At 41.5% G+C, this 15743-nt stretch overlaps 1 protein-coding gene across 1 annotated transcript in view; it reads left to right on the forward strand.

The window, feature by feature from the left end:
* The window catches only part of LOC135215640 (intraflagellar transport protein 122 homolog), a gene marked incomplete in the record, with an annotated part of 235267 nt that overhangs the window by 153210 nt on the left and 66314 nt on the right, over window positions 1-15743 (forward strand). The window contains 3 exon segments of the mRNA XM_064250562.1: window positions 3459-3578; window positions 14678-14796; window positions 15265-15418. Of these exon segments, the coding sequence (XP_064106632.1) occupies window positions 3459-3578; window positions 14678-14796; window positions 15265-15418 (393 nt within the window).

The following is a 15743-nucleotide window of genomic DNA, read 5'->3' on the forward strand; positions in this document are numbered from 1 at the left end:
GCGCTCACTCTGAGACCCCCTCTGCCTTACGGGAGACGATTTTTATTATACCCCTTCGGAGTTAAAGGGTTAACCAACACTCAGCGATTTATGGTGCTTATGGTGCAGATAACTGGAAATTGGTGCATAATGGTGCCAAAAATCGCTAATTTATGGTGTTAGCCAAACGGCATAAAACCGGATTGCCATTAACTGAGTCTGCCGATGACCGGGGACTGCCTTAAACAATTTTGAACAGTTAGAAGATAACAAGCTTTTGGGGCAACTTAAGAAAATGTTAAAAAAAAATATATATACAGGCGGTCCCCGGGTTACGACGGTTCCGGCTTACGACGTTCCGAGGTTACGACGCTTTTTCTTAAATATTCAATGGAAAAATCCGTCCTGGGTTGTTCCGAGGTTACGACGCTGACGCTTCCGACGCTCCGAGTTAACGACGCTTTTAAAAAACGCATACTATGATAAAAATCCTTTATAGTTTAGCACATTATATTAATAAAAATAAGTTTCTGGTTAGATTACAACAAAAATTTTGAGATTATGATGATTTTCGACACTTTTTATGTTGTATTTTTCTATGTTTTTTAGTGACGCCTCATATGCGGAACTAGTTTCCGAGCGAATGAATACATACTAGTTTACATATAACAGTCCAAAAGCGCAAATAATGAAAAAATCATTGCTTGTTTCCAGTAATAATAACAAAACGAAGTTTCTGGTTAGATTACAACGCAAATTCCAAGTATCCAAAGAGAGACATTATCCAGTAATTTGATCAGAGAGAGAGAGAGAGAGAGAGAGAGAGATAAAGATGAGAGAGAGGAGGAGAGAGAGAGAGGCGTCTTCCGACGCTCCGAGTTTAAGGACAGAGAAGTGTCGTTTCGTTAAACGGTTTGAGATTATGATGATTTTCGACACTTTTTATGTTGTATTTTTCTATGTTTTTTAGTGACGCCTCATATGCGGAACTAGTTTCCGAGCGAATGAATACATACTAGTTTACATATAACAGTCCAAAAGCGCAAATAATGAAAAAATCATTGCTTGTTTCCAGTAATAATAACAAAACGAATTTTTTGGTTAGATTACAACGCAAATTCCAAGTATCCAAAGAGAGACATTATCCAGTAATTTGATCAGAGAGAGAGAGAGAGAGAGAGAGAGAGAGAGAGAGAGAGAGAGAGAGAGAGAGAGAGAGAGAGAGAGGCGTCTTCCGACGCTCCGAGTTAAGGACAGAGAAGTGTTCGTTTCGTTAAACGGCCTCTGACTCATGCCAGTAAATGTTTTGGTTGATAACTAATGAATATAAGCCTTCTTTTAAAGATACGTTTACTTTTTAATTATTAGTCTATATGATACGTAAATAGTAATCAACTGTTCTTGTAGCCCTCAATATTAGGCAAAATCGAAGTATCCAAAGAGAGACATTATCCAGTACGTAATTTGATCAAGAGAGAGAGAGAGAGAGAGAGAGAGAGAAGAGAGAGAGAGAGAGAGAGAGAGAGAGAGAGAGAGAGAGAGAGAGAGAGAGAGAGAGAGAGGCTTTGGCAACAATGGTCTCGGGGGTTTTTATAGCTTCCTTCTGCTTGATGATCGTGGATATTGTAGAAGGATTTCGACCATACTCGTTTGCCAAATCGACGATACGAACGCCACGTTCATGCTTTGCTATAATTTCATGTTTTGCTTCCATCGAAATCATTTTCTTGGGTTTTTTCTTATCACCTGCTTTGTCTTTAGCTTTGAGACCCATGGTTAATAATAAAATAGACAAAATAACACGAAAAATAGGCGCAAATACAACGAACTAAACAACGACGTGTTAACATGCAGCACCAACAAACAAACAGACTGAACGCCATTTATCGGTCGCCTATACAACTAACACTCATCGCAAAATCGTATCTCAAATATTTCGTTGTATATCAAAGCTTGTATTTTCGCAAATTTTCTGTTATATCTCAAAACATTCGTATATTAGGGCAATCGTATGTCAAGTTTCCAATGTAATTTGATCAGAGAGAAAGAGAGAGAGAGAGAGAGAGAGAGACGCTTTGGCGACAATGGTCTCGGGGATTGACGTAACGTTTATTTTCTGAACAGATAGGACAGAGAAGTGTTCGTTTCATTAAACGGCCTCTGACTCATGGCAGGAAATGTTTTGTTGATACTAATATATAAGCCTATTTAAAGATACATTTACTTTAATTAGTCTATATGATATGTAAATAGTAATCAGCTGTTCTTGTAGCCCTCAAGATTTTGCAAAATCACTCCAGGTTGTACATAAAACTTCAAGAATGTAGTGTCACCAGAGGATTACAATAGTTTTTACCTTCAAGAACCAGCATTCTTTATGAAAATAACTCCAGGTTGTACATAAAAACTACAGGAAACAACATGTAGTGTAACCAAAGGATTACAAGTAAGGTTTTTATAATTTTTATTAGTTAAGTTTAAGACATATTTTCCAAGTGTCGTTCCGGCTTACGACGATTTTCGGCTTACGACGCGTCTCAAGAACGGAACCCCCGTCGTAACCCGGGGACTGCCTGTATATATATATCCTACATAAAAAAAAAAAAATGATTGATGATGAAGACGAACTTTGGTATCCAGCTTTGCTGATAAAGGTACAATCTTATATTTTGCGGGTTAAATTTAACTGCTTTAATTTATTTATCTTTTTTTATTTACGTGGTAAGGTATTACTGTCATGGGGTAAATTTCTCTCGGCACCTCATCTTTAGCGCAGATTGAGCATGTGAAACAGATGAACTGCCATCCACTACAAGACCATTCATAAACCTGAAGCTACTGGGAACACCAGCCCTCTTGGGTCATTGGCTTTTTATAAGGAGAAAAAAAGCAAAAAAATGAAACTTTTGTGGTAAAATATAGGTAGTACTCCATGAAAGTGTTTAATGGCTAGAGAAGCTGGTTTTGAGTATCAGGCTGGGAATGAGGCCAGTTCAATTCTTTCTCAAGAGGTACTGGAACCAGGAAGTTCAGCCAAATTGTGGAAAGTCAAGTCTCACAGAAGTTAGAGGTTGCTTGTAACTATGGCTTAATGAATAGATAAGTACAATATTTTTGTTTGCTTGATATCCAAGGTTATAGTCCAGTAGTACTCTGCTTATAATGCTCCTGTCCTCTTAATCTCTTTTTAATCATTTTGTGTATTTTATGATATCTACCACAGAAGTTCACCTGCATCCCATTAATTTCAATATAGAAATTAGCAACTTACATCGGGTTTGTTTTGAAGAATATATATTTAATAAGCATCATAGATGATTTTTTTCATTAAAAATGCTTTACTATTTTTACAAGAAGAACCTACCTCCAACCCTGGTTCAGACTTCACAGTTTGCTGTGCCACCTGATGGAACCAGAATTACTTAGAAAGTATATTTTTATGAATTTTCACTGTTATGATTTTCTTTAACACTTTTCAGGAACCAAATGCCAATAGTGTAGCATGGAATACCAGCTGTGAAGACATGTTATGTTTCTCAGGAAATAATACCTTAAATATTAAAGCATCAAATTTTCCAACTCATCAACAAAAACTGCAGGTATGCTCTTCTTAGTTTTATTTGTTCTTAAGGAGGGTTTCAGTATGTCTACAAAAAAACTGTATTTTATAATATAACTTGCTTGTAGGATTGTTTTTTGTGTTTTAGAAATACAGTATGTCCAAATAATCCAAAGAAATCTTAATTTTGTATTCCAGTTATATTATTACAGTATGACAGTACGTACTATTATTACATACTATTCAGATGAGACCTGTTCTTATGGAACAAGCGTACAGGGGCCATTGACTTGAAATTGAGCTTCCAATTAATATGGTGTTCATTTGGAAGAAGTAACAGAAGGTAATAGGAAATACAGAAAGAAGAGATCATTTATGAGGAAAGAAAAAATAACTTAACGAATAAATAAATAAATAGATAAAAATGTATGTAACTTATAAAATACAAGGGGAATTGCTTAGGGTATTAATGCATTGTATCTGCACTTGAATTTTAGAGGTTCCCATTGCATAACATCCTTAGGGGGACTGTTCCAATGTCCAATGGTATGAGGAATAAGGGCCTCTGGAACTGAGGAGTTCGACTGTGGGGCATATTTACTGCATACTAGTGCTACTGTTCAGCAATTCTGGCTGACCTTGGCAGGTAAAGAGGATCGGGATCAATTGTGAATGTGAAAGATCTGTTAAAATATAATTTAAGAAAAGCTGATTAGCAAGAAACCATCCTTTGACGGTTCAAGTCATAACTGCTAATACGTATTAGGAAACATTCCACCACGAACCACTCTGTCTAATAAAGGTAAATCTCTGGCAGAGGCAGATGTCCACACTTGAGAACAGTAGTATTCTAGTAAAGGAGTGACAATCGACCTAAAACAGTTTGCATTGATTTTATCACTATTATACATAAATATATATGAGGCCTTACCTGCTATACCTAATTTATGTGCAGCATTAGCTGACACATCATTAGATGTTTCTCAAAAAGTATAGTTAAAGCTTCAGACAGAGTCCCGTCTACCTGAGGGGAAGGATGGTTTGGAAAATCAGTATGAGATATCCTAATTAGTTTTTTTAGTTTTATTGGATTTCAGCCTCGTACCCCACTTACTACGCCATTAACTAATCTGCTCCGTCATGATTAAGATTAAGGGCAGCTTGATCTCTCATAAGTGGAGACTTTACTACACCTACAAGTATTGCATAATTTCCATACCAAACAAACTTGTTTTCCAGGCCAATAGCCATATCACTTGTATACACTAAAAATAACAGTGGACCAAGAACACTACCATGTGGAACTCCAGACACAATAGGTTTTGATTCACTAAAGATCCCATCAATAGCAACTTACCGCTGGCTACCTGTAAGGTAGTCTTGAAAGTAATTCTAAAATATATCCACTCCCCTCAAAGATTCTGGTTTACTAAATCGAAAGTAGCTATAATTGGCTGGACAGAATTGCAGGATACACAGAACTCAAGAGCATACTGGCCATGTTGATCTTTGGAATTTGAATTAAGCCTCACAATGTGCTTTTCTTTCAAGTCTCCTAATGACAAATGAAACTTTAGAATCCTGAGACGAGCTATTCTAATTCTTTACAAGAGACAGCCATATGAAGTGTTAATATTTGGATTGTAGTAAATATAAAATACATAAACATTGCAGAACTTACTGAAAATCTTAAACCAAAGAACTTCCTTGCAACTGCACTCCAAGTTTTTCTGATGATGAATAAATTGTCCAGATCTAATGTATATAGTCATACCTTGCACACATGGGATGTTACCACAGTAGATAGTCAGGGACATCAAACCCTGGGATTAAAGATTTAACCTTTGACCTGTTACTACTAACAAGTGTCTCAGATAAAAACATCAAATTGTAGTTATGGGCACAACTCTGGAGTTGAGAAGATTTGTCCTTAAGTACTCTTCAGTTTTTCTTATGGTAATAATTATGTCCATACAATAGACTGGCATTCTGTTATGTAAATGCATGCCATAGTGCCAGAAAAGCCAAAACGTCTAAGTGCTCAGTTCATCATCTTCAAAATTAGCTAGTCCCCATTCCTTATTACAGTAGTACAGCACTGCATAAGCTTTGCTGCTTTTGTTGAAATAGTATAGGCGGCTTTATTTTTACTTTTTCAATATATCTTATTCATTTAATTAAATTTTGAATTGTTATTACAATTATTCCTTCACAGTAGTATTTTCATTATACGTTGTCATCAGATAGTCTAGACATGCACACTTGGGAAATATGCAAATTTAGTACATGTACACTGGTAGGTTTTGCCTACTTCTATGGGGTTCTACAGGCTCCCCTTATGCCTTCAACTTTCAGTCTGACTTAGTTTCTTCTCTTATGCTTTATTGTCCAATTTTACAATACTGTTTCCTTACCCACGTCAAGATGAATCCCTTATTAGGAGATGTGTATGTAAGTAAACTACAAAATTTATCATCTAAGGTCATGCAATTTATGTGCAACTAATACTATTTAAATGTTTATTTTTTAATTGAAAAAGTTATAGCCCCAAAAAGTATTCTTTGCTTAATTTTCTTAACTTCAGCTGTTATATTTAGTAAACCAAAAGTTTTTCTGGGCTCAGCTCGTGTCGGCCTATGGAAGGATCCTTAATATCATTCTTTCTAGGTAAAATTAATCTAAAATTACCAAGAAAACAAATTAAGAAAATGTCAGTAAAACTGACTCGCTCACTCTTAAAAAGAAGTGTCGGTATGGCAATAGGGGCGAGTGGGAACACTACCACGAGACATTCACCAATTAGACCTTCCAATCAGAATCCCCACAAGAGAGAGCTGATACCAACGGGCGATGCGGCCGCTACTACTACTACTAGAGGACGCCACGGACAGCAGCGCCCCTAGCGGTCATCCTTAATTATTAGCGCCAGCGTTTCGTGACGCATTTCTTGCTTGTGCTCTTTTCTCGGGATTTATCTCATCATCCGTCATGGAACGTGCTGCCATCGCAACGGCTAAGTTAAGTGCCTCATAAGTAGTATTTTACTGCACGTAATTTAGTCTTCCAGGAACCAGTATTTTCCTTCTAATAGGTCCATACGGTTTCCCGGTCGACTCGTGGCGGCTCCATGCTGCCTCGTTAAGAATTCCCGGTCTTCCATACTGGACCTTCTTATACTTATGGGCTTACTATATCACGTTCATCGTTTTTTACATCGCCTTTTAGCTAGGTTAGCCCTTTTACCATTTCTCTTAGTTTGGTATTTAGGGCTATTCTGTGTTCCAGCCCAGCATCCCGGCTCTTGCTCTTCATCGGCTATCGCTGGCTCCGAGTAGACTTCTGTTCCTCGGAACAGTTTGTCTCCTCCTGGGCTTCTTTTTCTTCTACTAAAAGTGTCTTTTCCATCTTTACGATGTAATTTTAGTTCTATTTAGGGTGTTAGGCTAGCCTAGGTGCATGTCCCATGTGTTGGTACAGTCTGGTTTCACGTGGCCCTTTCACGGTTGTGTTGCTATCGCGGCTTAGGCCACTTGCGGTCACGTGTTCCTTCGCACCTTACCCTTCCCCTTCCCCTCCCTCCCAGGTATAGGGAGGGATCTGGGGGGACCCCTTGTTGCCATGACAACCTCAGTTGCCTTCCTCCCTCCCTCTCTGAGGAGGCCAGGGGTTTCCACCTACGGGGGTATAGGGCGACCACTCATCGGGTACCGAGTCACCGAGCGGGGTAGTTGTTGGGACGGGGAGGAGTAGGCCACCCCCCCCCTCTCTCTCTCTCGCCGTGTTACGCCGAGACCCCCCAGTTGCTCAGCCACCTTCCCTCTCTGTAACGAACGGAGCCTTCCGCCGCAGCCGGGGCACCTTTGGTTATAGATTACTGGCTCCGCCAGCGGGCGGGGTGGTCCTTACCTAGTGGTCGATTGCTTGCCTACTATATCCTTACCTTTCTCCCCCGCTACCGAAGGGAGCTTGCTTCTTACCCGGGCACTCTTTCTAGTAGGACGGGAGGGGAAAGGTTTGATAATTATTGTTATTTTTAAGATATACCCTAGTTTTACGATGATTTCTATAATTTTATTTATTTTATTTGTATACCATCTCCGCCGTTGTCCGTCGTGGTTTCATTTCACCACCACACCTGGTTGGATTCTATCTCTTGTCTCCGGCGTAGCCTTGGACAACCAACCATATTACTACCACACGTATTATGGCGGGGCTCTGGTTTAATCTAACTTTCTCGCTCCGCCACCAGCGGAGCAACTGTTAGGCTGTAAGTGTCCTCCTGATACTTATGTATCTTTCCACTTACAGGCTACCAACTGTCAGGTCCTTGGATGCAACGCGACGTTGTACGACCCCTGCGCCCACGATGAGTGCAGGTCCTCACGCTCCGTGTGCCACGCCTTACAACGATATGATCGTCTGGCACCCGGAAGCCTGCGCCATCTGTTACGACCTGGCCAGTCAGCTGGTGGAGGTGGTAAGTTCGATTATAGACTTTTTTATCGTTTTACTAACAACTCTTAGACATAAGCTTGTTAACCCGTCCCGCCATTAGAAGCTCATTTCGCCTTCTCTTTTCAGGCTGCTGGTGTGAGGGAGGTCGCTCTAGCAACCCTGAAAGCGTGGGTGGGCGGCTTCGGGAAGAACGCCGCCAAAGGCCAGCCTTACATTTTAGACAAGAAGCTGGCCGTTCAGATCTTCCCCGGTGGCAAGTCAACAGGGTAGTTGGACCCCATATCCGCAGCCCCTCTCATAGCCTCCATCCAGCAGGAGATGCAGCAGTCTTTTCGGGTCGTGGCCACGCAAGAGTCGGTCCCGGACGTCGCAACCTTGGACCTTAATATTGAGCCTATGGCGGTAGGTGCTGAGGATTTGTTGGTTGAGGTAGGTGTGTCGGGTGCCCAAGGTCTTTCCTTGGGCGCTCCTGGATCTTCTCCTGTCCCTTCTTCTACTGCTTCTTTCCAAGGCTTTGTGGGATCTGAGATCCCTACCCGCTCTCCCGCTCTCTCTGTACCCCCAAAGGTGAAGGGACAGAGAGAACCGAAGACCCTGGTTAAGACGACTTCTAAAAAAGTCGTCGTCGTCTTCTTCAGCTAAGAAGTCTTCGACTTCCTATGCTGACGCGGTGAAGGCTAAGCCGAGCTCTGTCATACTCAAAGAGCTCTAGAAGCAAGTCTTCTAAGGAGAAGGCTCGCGCTCCCACCGAGCCAATGCCTTCTCCGGCCTCCACCGCATCCACTCCGGTAACGCCGGTTGGAGTAGCGGGACCTAGCACCTTTGATCCACTGCTTTCTCAGCAGTGGTGATGCAACAGGTGGGTGAGATGGTTGGCTCTCAAGTCTCCGCCCTAGGAACAAAGTTCGAGCAGATGTTCGCACAACTGTCGAGCACTCTGTCTCAGTCGGGCCAGTCCATCCAAGATCTCTCTAACAGAGTTAGAGAGAATGAGGACCGAGTAGCTGGGCTCTCTCAGGTCCCTCTTCCAGTCTCCCCAGTAACAAGTGCTGGTATTTTCCAGCTTCCACCAAATGAGTCACTACCAGCTTTCTCCATGGAGAACCCATGGAGAGTGGCCGCTTACGCTCCGTTTAAAGATGGTATGATCTCTATCCCGGAGTGTGGGAACTCGAAGGATTGAGGACTTCAAGTTTTATCCTCCGGGATTGACGCAGCCTTTCATTGGCTATGCTAGCTGACCGGTAGAGGCGCTTACTAGGGAGGACAAGATCTCCAGGGAGAACGTTCTCTACAGTAGAGATCATGCTCAACGCGAATGGGTTCACTGCCTTGAGGACTGGGAGTGTACCAACACCAAGCTCAGGCTTTCAAGAGTCCTCTCACTATTTTTGCGACGGAGGAGGAGGCTTCTCTTCCGTTCGCTACAAAAATAGTAGAAACGACTCTTCAGGCAGTCCTCAAGGATGAGCCCATGCCACGGCAGTAAGGGAAGCAGAGTCTACTTCTCCGCTCTTCCCAGCTTTTGGAGAATTGTGGGAGAACTTGCCAGCCACGTTCCACGCTTGGTAAGCTCAACCGGACTGTGCCATGGACCAGTTCGGCGAAAAGCTCCCAAGGCTGCCTGATTCCTTGATTCAGGCAGAGTTCGGGACCGCTCGAACTAGGTTTGGCAGGTCCCTCAATTCTCTGATTATCACGGAGATGGCTGCTCTCTCGTATGGCACGGAACCTTTGTTTAAGATTTTGGCCAAGTCCCAAGCTTCAGACGGTTCAGACGGATGCTTTCGACTTCTTCCAAGCTAGGAGGAATTGCCGAAAGCACGTTCTGCAGGAGTGCACTATTAGGCACGAACCTAATAGACTCCTGGCTTCCAGCATGTGGGGAGCGGATCTCTTCCCAGAGTCCGCTGTAAATGAGGTACACCACGAGCTGCTAGGCTCAACCAGAGCCTTTAGAGCTAGGTGGGGTATCTCAATCTAAGAGGAAGCAAGAATCCGTCCCCACTGCTGGTAAGAAACCAAAGTAGTCTGGAAAAAAAAGGTTCCAGCCTTACCAGAAACAGCAACAGCAGCAATTCGTTCAGGCCGTCCCGTTACCCAACAGGGACAACCTTCTACATCAAAGCAGAAACCAGCCCATCCTCCTGCTGTCTCCTCAGTTCACAACCTTCGACCTCCTACGCACTCTCGCCGGCCTTCAACCCTATGTTATGAAGGTCAGGCCTAACCCTCCCCTTTAATAGACAATCGAAAGGATAGGGCGAGAGGCTACTTTCGCCAGCGTGGCGCAGGGAGGGCGACAAGGAGTAAGCAGTTCAGAGGAGGGCATGGTGGTCAACCCGCCCATCAACAATGAGGCTCCCCAGGTAGGAGGGAGGCTGTTCCTCTTCCGTCACAGGTGGGGGTTCAGCTATGGGCACAGAGCATAGTGTCCAAGGGATTGGGTTGGAGTTGGATCAAAGATCCCCCTCCAATCAAATCATTCCGCCAAGTACCATCAAAGGAATTGACAGATTATGCGGAGGAACTCCTTCAGAAAGGAGCTATTGCGAGAGTCAAGCATCTAAAATTTCAAGGTCGCTTATTCAGCGTGCCAAAAGAAAGGCTCAACAAAAAGAAAGGTAATCTTAGACTTGTCAAGGCTAAACTCTTTCATTCGTTGCGACAAGTTCAAGATGCTTACCCTCTCGCAAGTAAGGACCTTACTTCCTCGTGGAGCCGTCACATGCTCCATCGATCTTACAGACGCATACTATCATATCCCTATAGCCAGACACTTCCGCCCATTCCTAGGATTCAGGCTAGGAAATCAGACATTCTCATTCAAAGTGATGCCCTTCGGTCTGAATGTAGCCCCCAGGGTATTCACGAAAATAGCAGAAGTAGTTGTGCAGCAATTGAGAGCTCAGGGAATAATGATAGCAGCATACCTCGACGATTGGTTGATCTGGGCACCAACAGTCGAGGAATGCCTCAAAGCCACCAAAAGGTAGTTCACTTTCTGGAACATCTGGGGTTCCAGATAAACAAAACGAAATCCAGACTTTACTCCGGGAGTCTCGTTTTCAGTGGCTAGGAATCCAATGGGATTTTGTCTTCCCACAATCTGTCAATTCCAGTGGCCAAACGGAAAGAAATAGCAAAGTCTGTCAGACATTTTCTCAAATGCAAGCAAACATCAAGGAGAAGCCAGGAAAGAATCCTAGGGTCCCTTCAGTTTGCTTCAGTGACAGATATCCTCCTGAAGCAGGCTAAAAGATATAAATCGAGTTTGGCGATCGAGAGCAAACGCCAAATCTCGAGACAAGTTGTCAGTAATTCCACAGATCCTTCGCAATCAACTCCGTCCATGGTCAAAAGTAAAGAACTTAGCCAAGCGGGTACCCCTTCAATATCCCTTCCAGTGTTAACCATTCACACAGATGCCTCCCTGTCCGGGTGGGGGGGATATTCTCAGTTCAAACAGGTTCAGGGGTACTTGGTCAGTTCAATTACGCCAGCTCCACATAAACGTTCTGGAAGCAATGGCAGTATTTCTTACCTTGAAGAGACTGCTTCCCCCGAAAAAGTCTCATCTAAGACTAGTTTTGGACAGTGCAGTGGTAGTTCATTGCATCAACAGAGGAGGGTCCAAATCCAAGCATGTGAACCATGTCATGATAGCCATCTTTGCCCTAGCAAACAAACACAAATGGCATCTGTCCGCCACTCACCTGGCGGGGGTAAGAAATGTGATAGCAGACGCTTTGTCCCGGTCAGTCCCTCTGGAATCAGAATGGTCCCTAGACGACGGGTCATTCCGGTGGATATGCCGGAGAGTCCCAGGTCTCCAAGTAGATCTCTTCGCCTCAACAAGCAACCACAAGCTCCCTTGCTATGTGGCCCCCAACCTGGACCCTCTGGGGCTTATGCCACGGACGCCCTGTCGTTAGATTGGGATCAGTGGAGAAAAATTTATGCTTTTCCTCCAGTGAATCTCCTCTTGAAAGTCCTGAGCAAGCTGAGGACTTTCAAGGGAATAGTAGCTCTGATTGCTCCGGACTGGCCCAAGAGCAACTGGTATCCTCTGCTTCTGGAATTGGGTCTCCGACCTCAACGGATTCCCAATCCCAAGCTGTCACAATCAGTACAAATGAGGACTGTGTTCGCTTCCTCAGGAATTCTTCAGACCCTAACTTTATGGACTTCATGAAGTTTGCGGCTAATAAAGATGCTAACATTGATCCACAAAACATCCTCTTCCTAGAATCAGATAAGAGAGAGTCAACTATTAGACAATATGACTCAGCTGTTAAAAAATTAGCATCCTTCCTGAAAGAATCAAACACTACAACCATGACAGTTAATTTAGCTATATCCTTTTTCAGATCCTAGTTTGAAAAAGGTTTTAGCAGCTAGCACTATTACTACTCATAAATCGGCTTTGAAGAAGATCTTTCAGTTAGGTTTCCAGATAAATCTGACTGAATCTTATTTCACGTCTATCCCTAAAGCCTGTGCTAGACTTAGACCTTCTCAAGGCCTACTGCAGTTTCATGGTTCTTAAATGATGTCCTCAAACTAGCATCAGATACTGACAAACTCGTCTTGTACATTCATAATGCTTCTTAGAAAGACATTATTCTTATTAAGCCTAGCTTCAGGAGCTAGAAATTTCAGAAAAACTGTCGCTCTATCCAGAGATTGCGGGTTTCCATGTGGAATTCCTCCCTCAGGAGAAGTTCTGCTTGCTCCGGATCGTAGTTTTTTGGCTAAAAAATGAGGATCCTCTTGCAAGGTGGGCCCCTTGGAAAGTCATCCCACTTCCGCAAGACCCTTCTCTCTGCCCAGTATCAACTTTAAGAGCCTTTCTATCTCGTACATCCTCAAGATCCTCAGGTTCTCTCTTCATGAGAGAAAAGGTGGTACTTTATCAGTAAAAGGTATTAGAAACAACAAATCCTTTACTTCATTAAACAAGCCAATCCTGATTTATTTCCAAAAGCACATGACATCAGGGGAGTAGCCACCTCAATTAATTACTTTCAACATATGAATTTGTTTAGGATCTTAAAAAGTATACTGGATGGAAATCTCCGACAGTCTTTAAACGTCATTATCTAAAGTCCTTGGAATCTTTAAAATTTTCTGCAGTAGCAGCGGGAAACATTGTTTTCTCCCTACTGTATAGTAGTCGTAGTATAGATCCAGGTCTCCCTCTCTACCTACCTCATCCAACATGCCTCACCCTATCGCCATGCTACTCGGATATTCTAGCCTTAAGCCGCTGAGATCATATTAGTGGATTGTCCCTTATTTGTTGGTTGCTAGGGACATCCACACTATGTACTGATAATGTACTTCAGTGTACCTACCCTTATTTTTTATGCTAGGGTAGGGACACAATGTGTTTGTATATTTTGTAAATAAGTTATCTAAGTAAATCCATTTTGTTATAATTACACTGCATTATTGTAATTTACTATGTTTACTGTAATTTTAAGTACTTTACATTACTAACTTTCTTTTATGTCATTGTTTAAAATAAGTTAGCCTTAAGTACTTAGTTTATATGCTGTAATAACTGATTTACTTATATTATATCCCTCATTTTTCCAACAATGATTTTCATTTGTCCTTTTTTCCCATCTTTGTCTGTTTCTCTGGTACTCTTTCATAGGCCGACACGAGCTGAGCCAGAAAAGGATTTTGACGAAGGAAAAATCTATTTCTGGGTGATTGGCTCGTGTCGCCCTATGAAACCCCACCCACCCTGTATTGATTGCCCCCCCCTGCAGGACAAGATGTTCTTGAGATTAAGGATGACCGCTAGGGCGCTGCTGTCCGTGGCGTCCTCTAGTAGTAGTAGTAGCGGCCGCATCGCCCGTTGGTATCAGCTCTCTCTTGTGGGGATTCTGATTGGAAGGTCTAATTGGTGAATGTCTCGTGGTAGTGTTCCCACTCGCCCCTATTGCCATACCAACACTTCTTTTTAAGAGTGAGCGAGTCAGTTTTACTGACATTTTCTTAATTTTGTTTTTCTCTGGTAATTTTAGATTAATTTTACCTAGAAAGAATGATATTAAGGATCCTTTTCATGGGCGTACACGAGCCAATCACTCAGAAATAGATTTTTCCTTCGTCAAAATCCCTTAATCGAATTTCATTTACTCATCTTTGAGAAAGAGTTGTGATTCATTAAGATGCAAGGTCTGAAAAAATACTCAGGTTAAAGCATTTTTAATTTTTTTTTTGTTTTAACTAACAAAATAGGCAGTTTTAAGTGTTTTTAGAGGGGTTTTAAGTATTTGTGTATTTTTTATATTCATGGGGGGCCGGGTGGGTTTTGCTACCCATCCTCTGCAAATATGGGGTGTCCACTGTACTATATCTAACTTTTATATATTTTGTCTTCTGATATTTGTTTCTTTAGAAATTGTTTGGGGATTCAGATAAAATCTGTATGTTTTTTCTTGATTACACACTTGTAAAATAAGTATTTTGATACCATACATTGTTTTCTCCTTTGGTTGGTAAAACAAGTTATATTCTTTAATTAAACTGTTTAGTGATTTTGTTAAAATCTGCATGATTTTTCTTGATTACACTGTAACTTGTAAAATAAGTATATTGATGCAATTCATTGTTTTCTCTCTTTCTTGGTAAACCTAGTTATATTCTATAACTTATTATTTGTTTCAGGGATTTGTTGTAGGGTTCAGTGGCAGCAAAATATTCTGTCTACATATCTATAGCATGTCAACTATTGAAGTTCCTCAGTCTGCTCCCATGTACCAGTACTTGGATAAGAAATTGTACAAGTATGTTTTCTAAGAACAACTTTTGGTTTTCTTGATGGGATTAATCAGTATTGTTATTTTTACTACAATAGAAGTAGAGTTATTTTTTTTCTACAGACCTCTTCTAATAGCAGGGTCACCTACCCTTTCACTTCTTAACATATTTTGCGAGTCAACTAAAGTTATCAGTAAATATGCTTGCCGTCACTAATGATATTTTGATCAAGGTTTTTGACTAAAGTTTTTATTATTCTAGACCTACAGGGCTAAAATAATACAGCCAGCGTACTTATTACTTTCATTTCATAAAATGTTTTTGTTGGCCACCTTTAAGTGATTTATATCTGTAAATTTCAATGTCATCACTTTATCAATTGTTTTCTTATGAAAATTTGACATTTAAAAGTTACAATCCCACAGCTCTGGTACTTCCTGCAACAGCTCAAAATAATGTTATAAAGACTAATTCATACCAATTGACTTTCACAGAGAGGCGTATGAAATTGCTTGCTTAGGGGTAACTGATGGTGACTGGGAAACCCTAGCTAAGACTGCTTTAGAAGGCCTTCAGTATGACATTGCAAAGAAAGCCTTCACACGCATCAAAGCTCTGAAATATTTAGAGCTGATTAACTCTATTGAGGTACGTAATTGCTTTTATCATGACTTTTCTTGCATGAGCTCTTATCAAACTGTGTTTTAATGATTTCATGCTGACAGAAACCAATTTAATTAGCAGATTGAAATATTATAATAGAATTATATGCATGTGCATATTGTGTTTTAACCCTTACTGGACAGGTAAATATATTGACATGCAGCTCCTCAGGCTGGGTAAACTTTGATGTTGTCCAATTTACAAAAAAACACATCAATGGAAAGAGGAAGATATGCATATGGTGAAAGAAAAAAATATAAAAAATTTTCCCTACCTTCGGTGAGAAGTTGAAAATAACTATTTACAACCC

Source organism: Macrobrachium nipponense, chromosome 5 (assembly GCF_015104395.2).
Source record: "Macrobrachium nipponense isolate FS-2020 chromosome 5, ASM1510439v2, whole genome shotgun sequence".
Classification (NCBI taxonomy): domain Eukaryota; kingdom Metazoa; phylum Arthropoda; class Malacostraca; order Decapoda; family Palaemonidae; genus Macrobrachium; species Macrobrachium nipponense.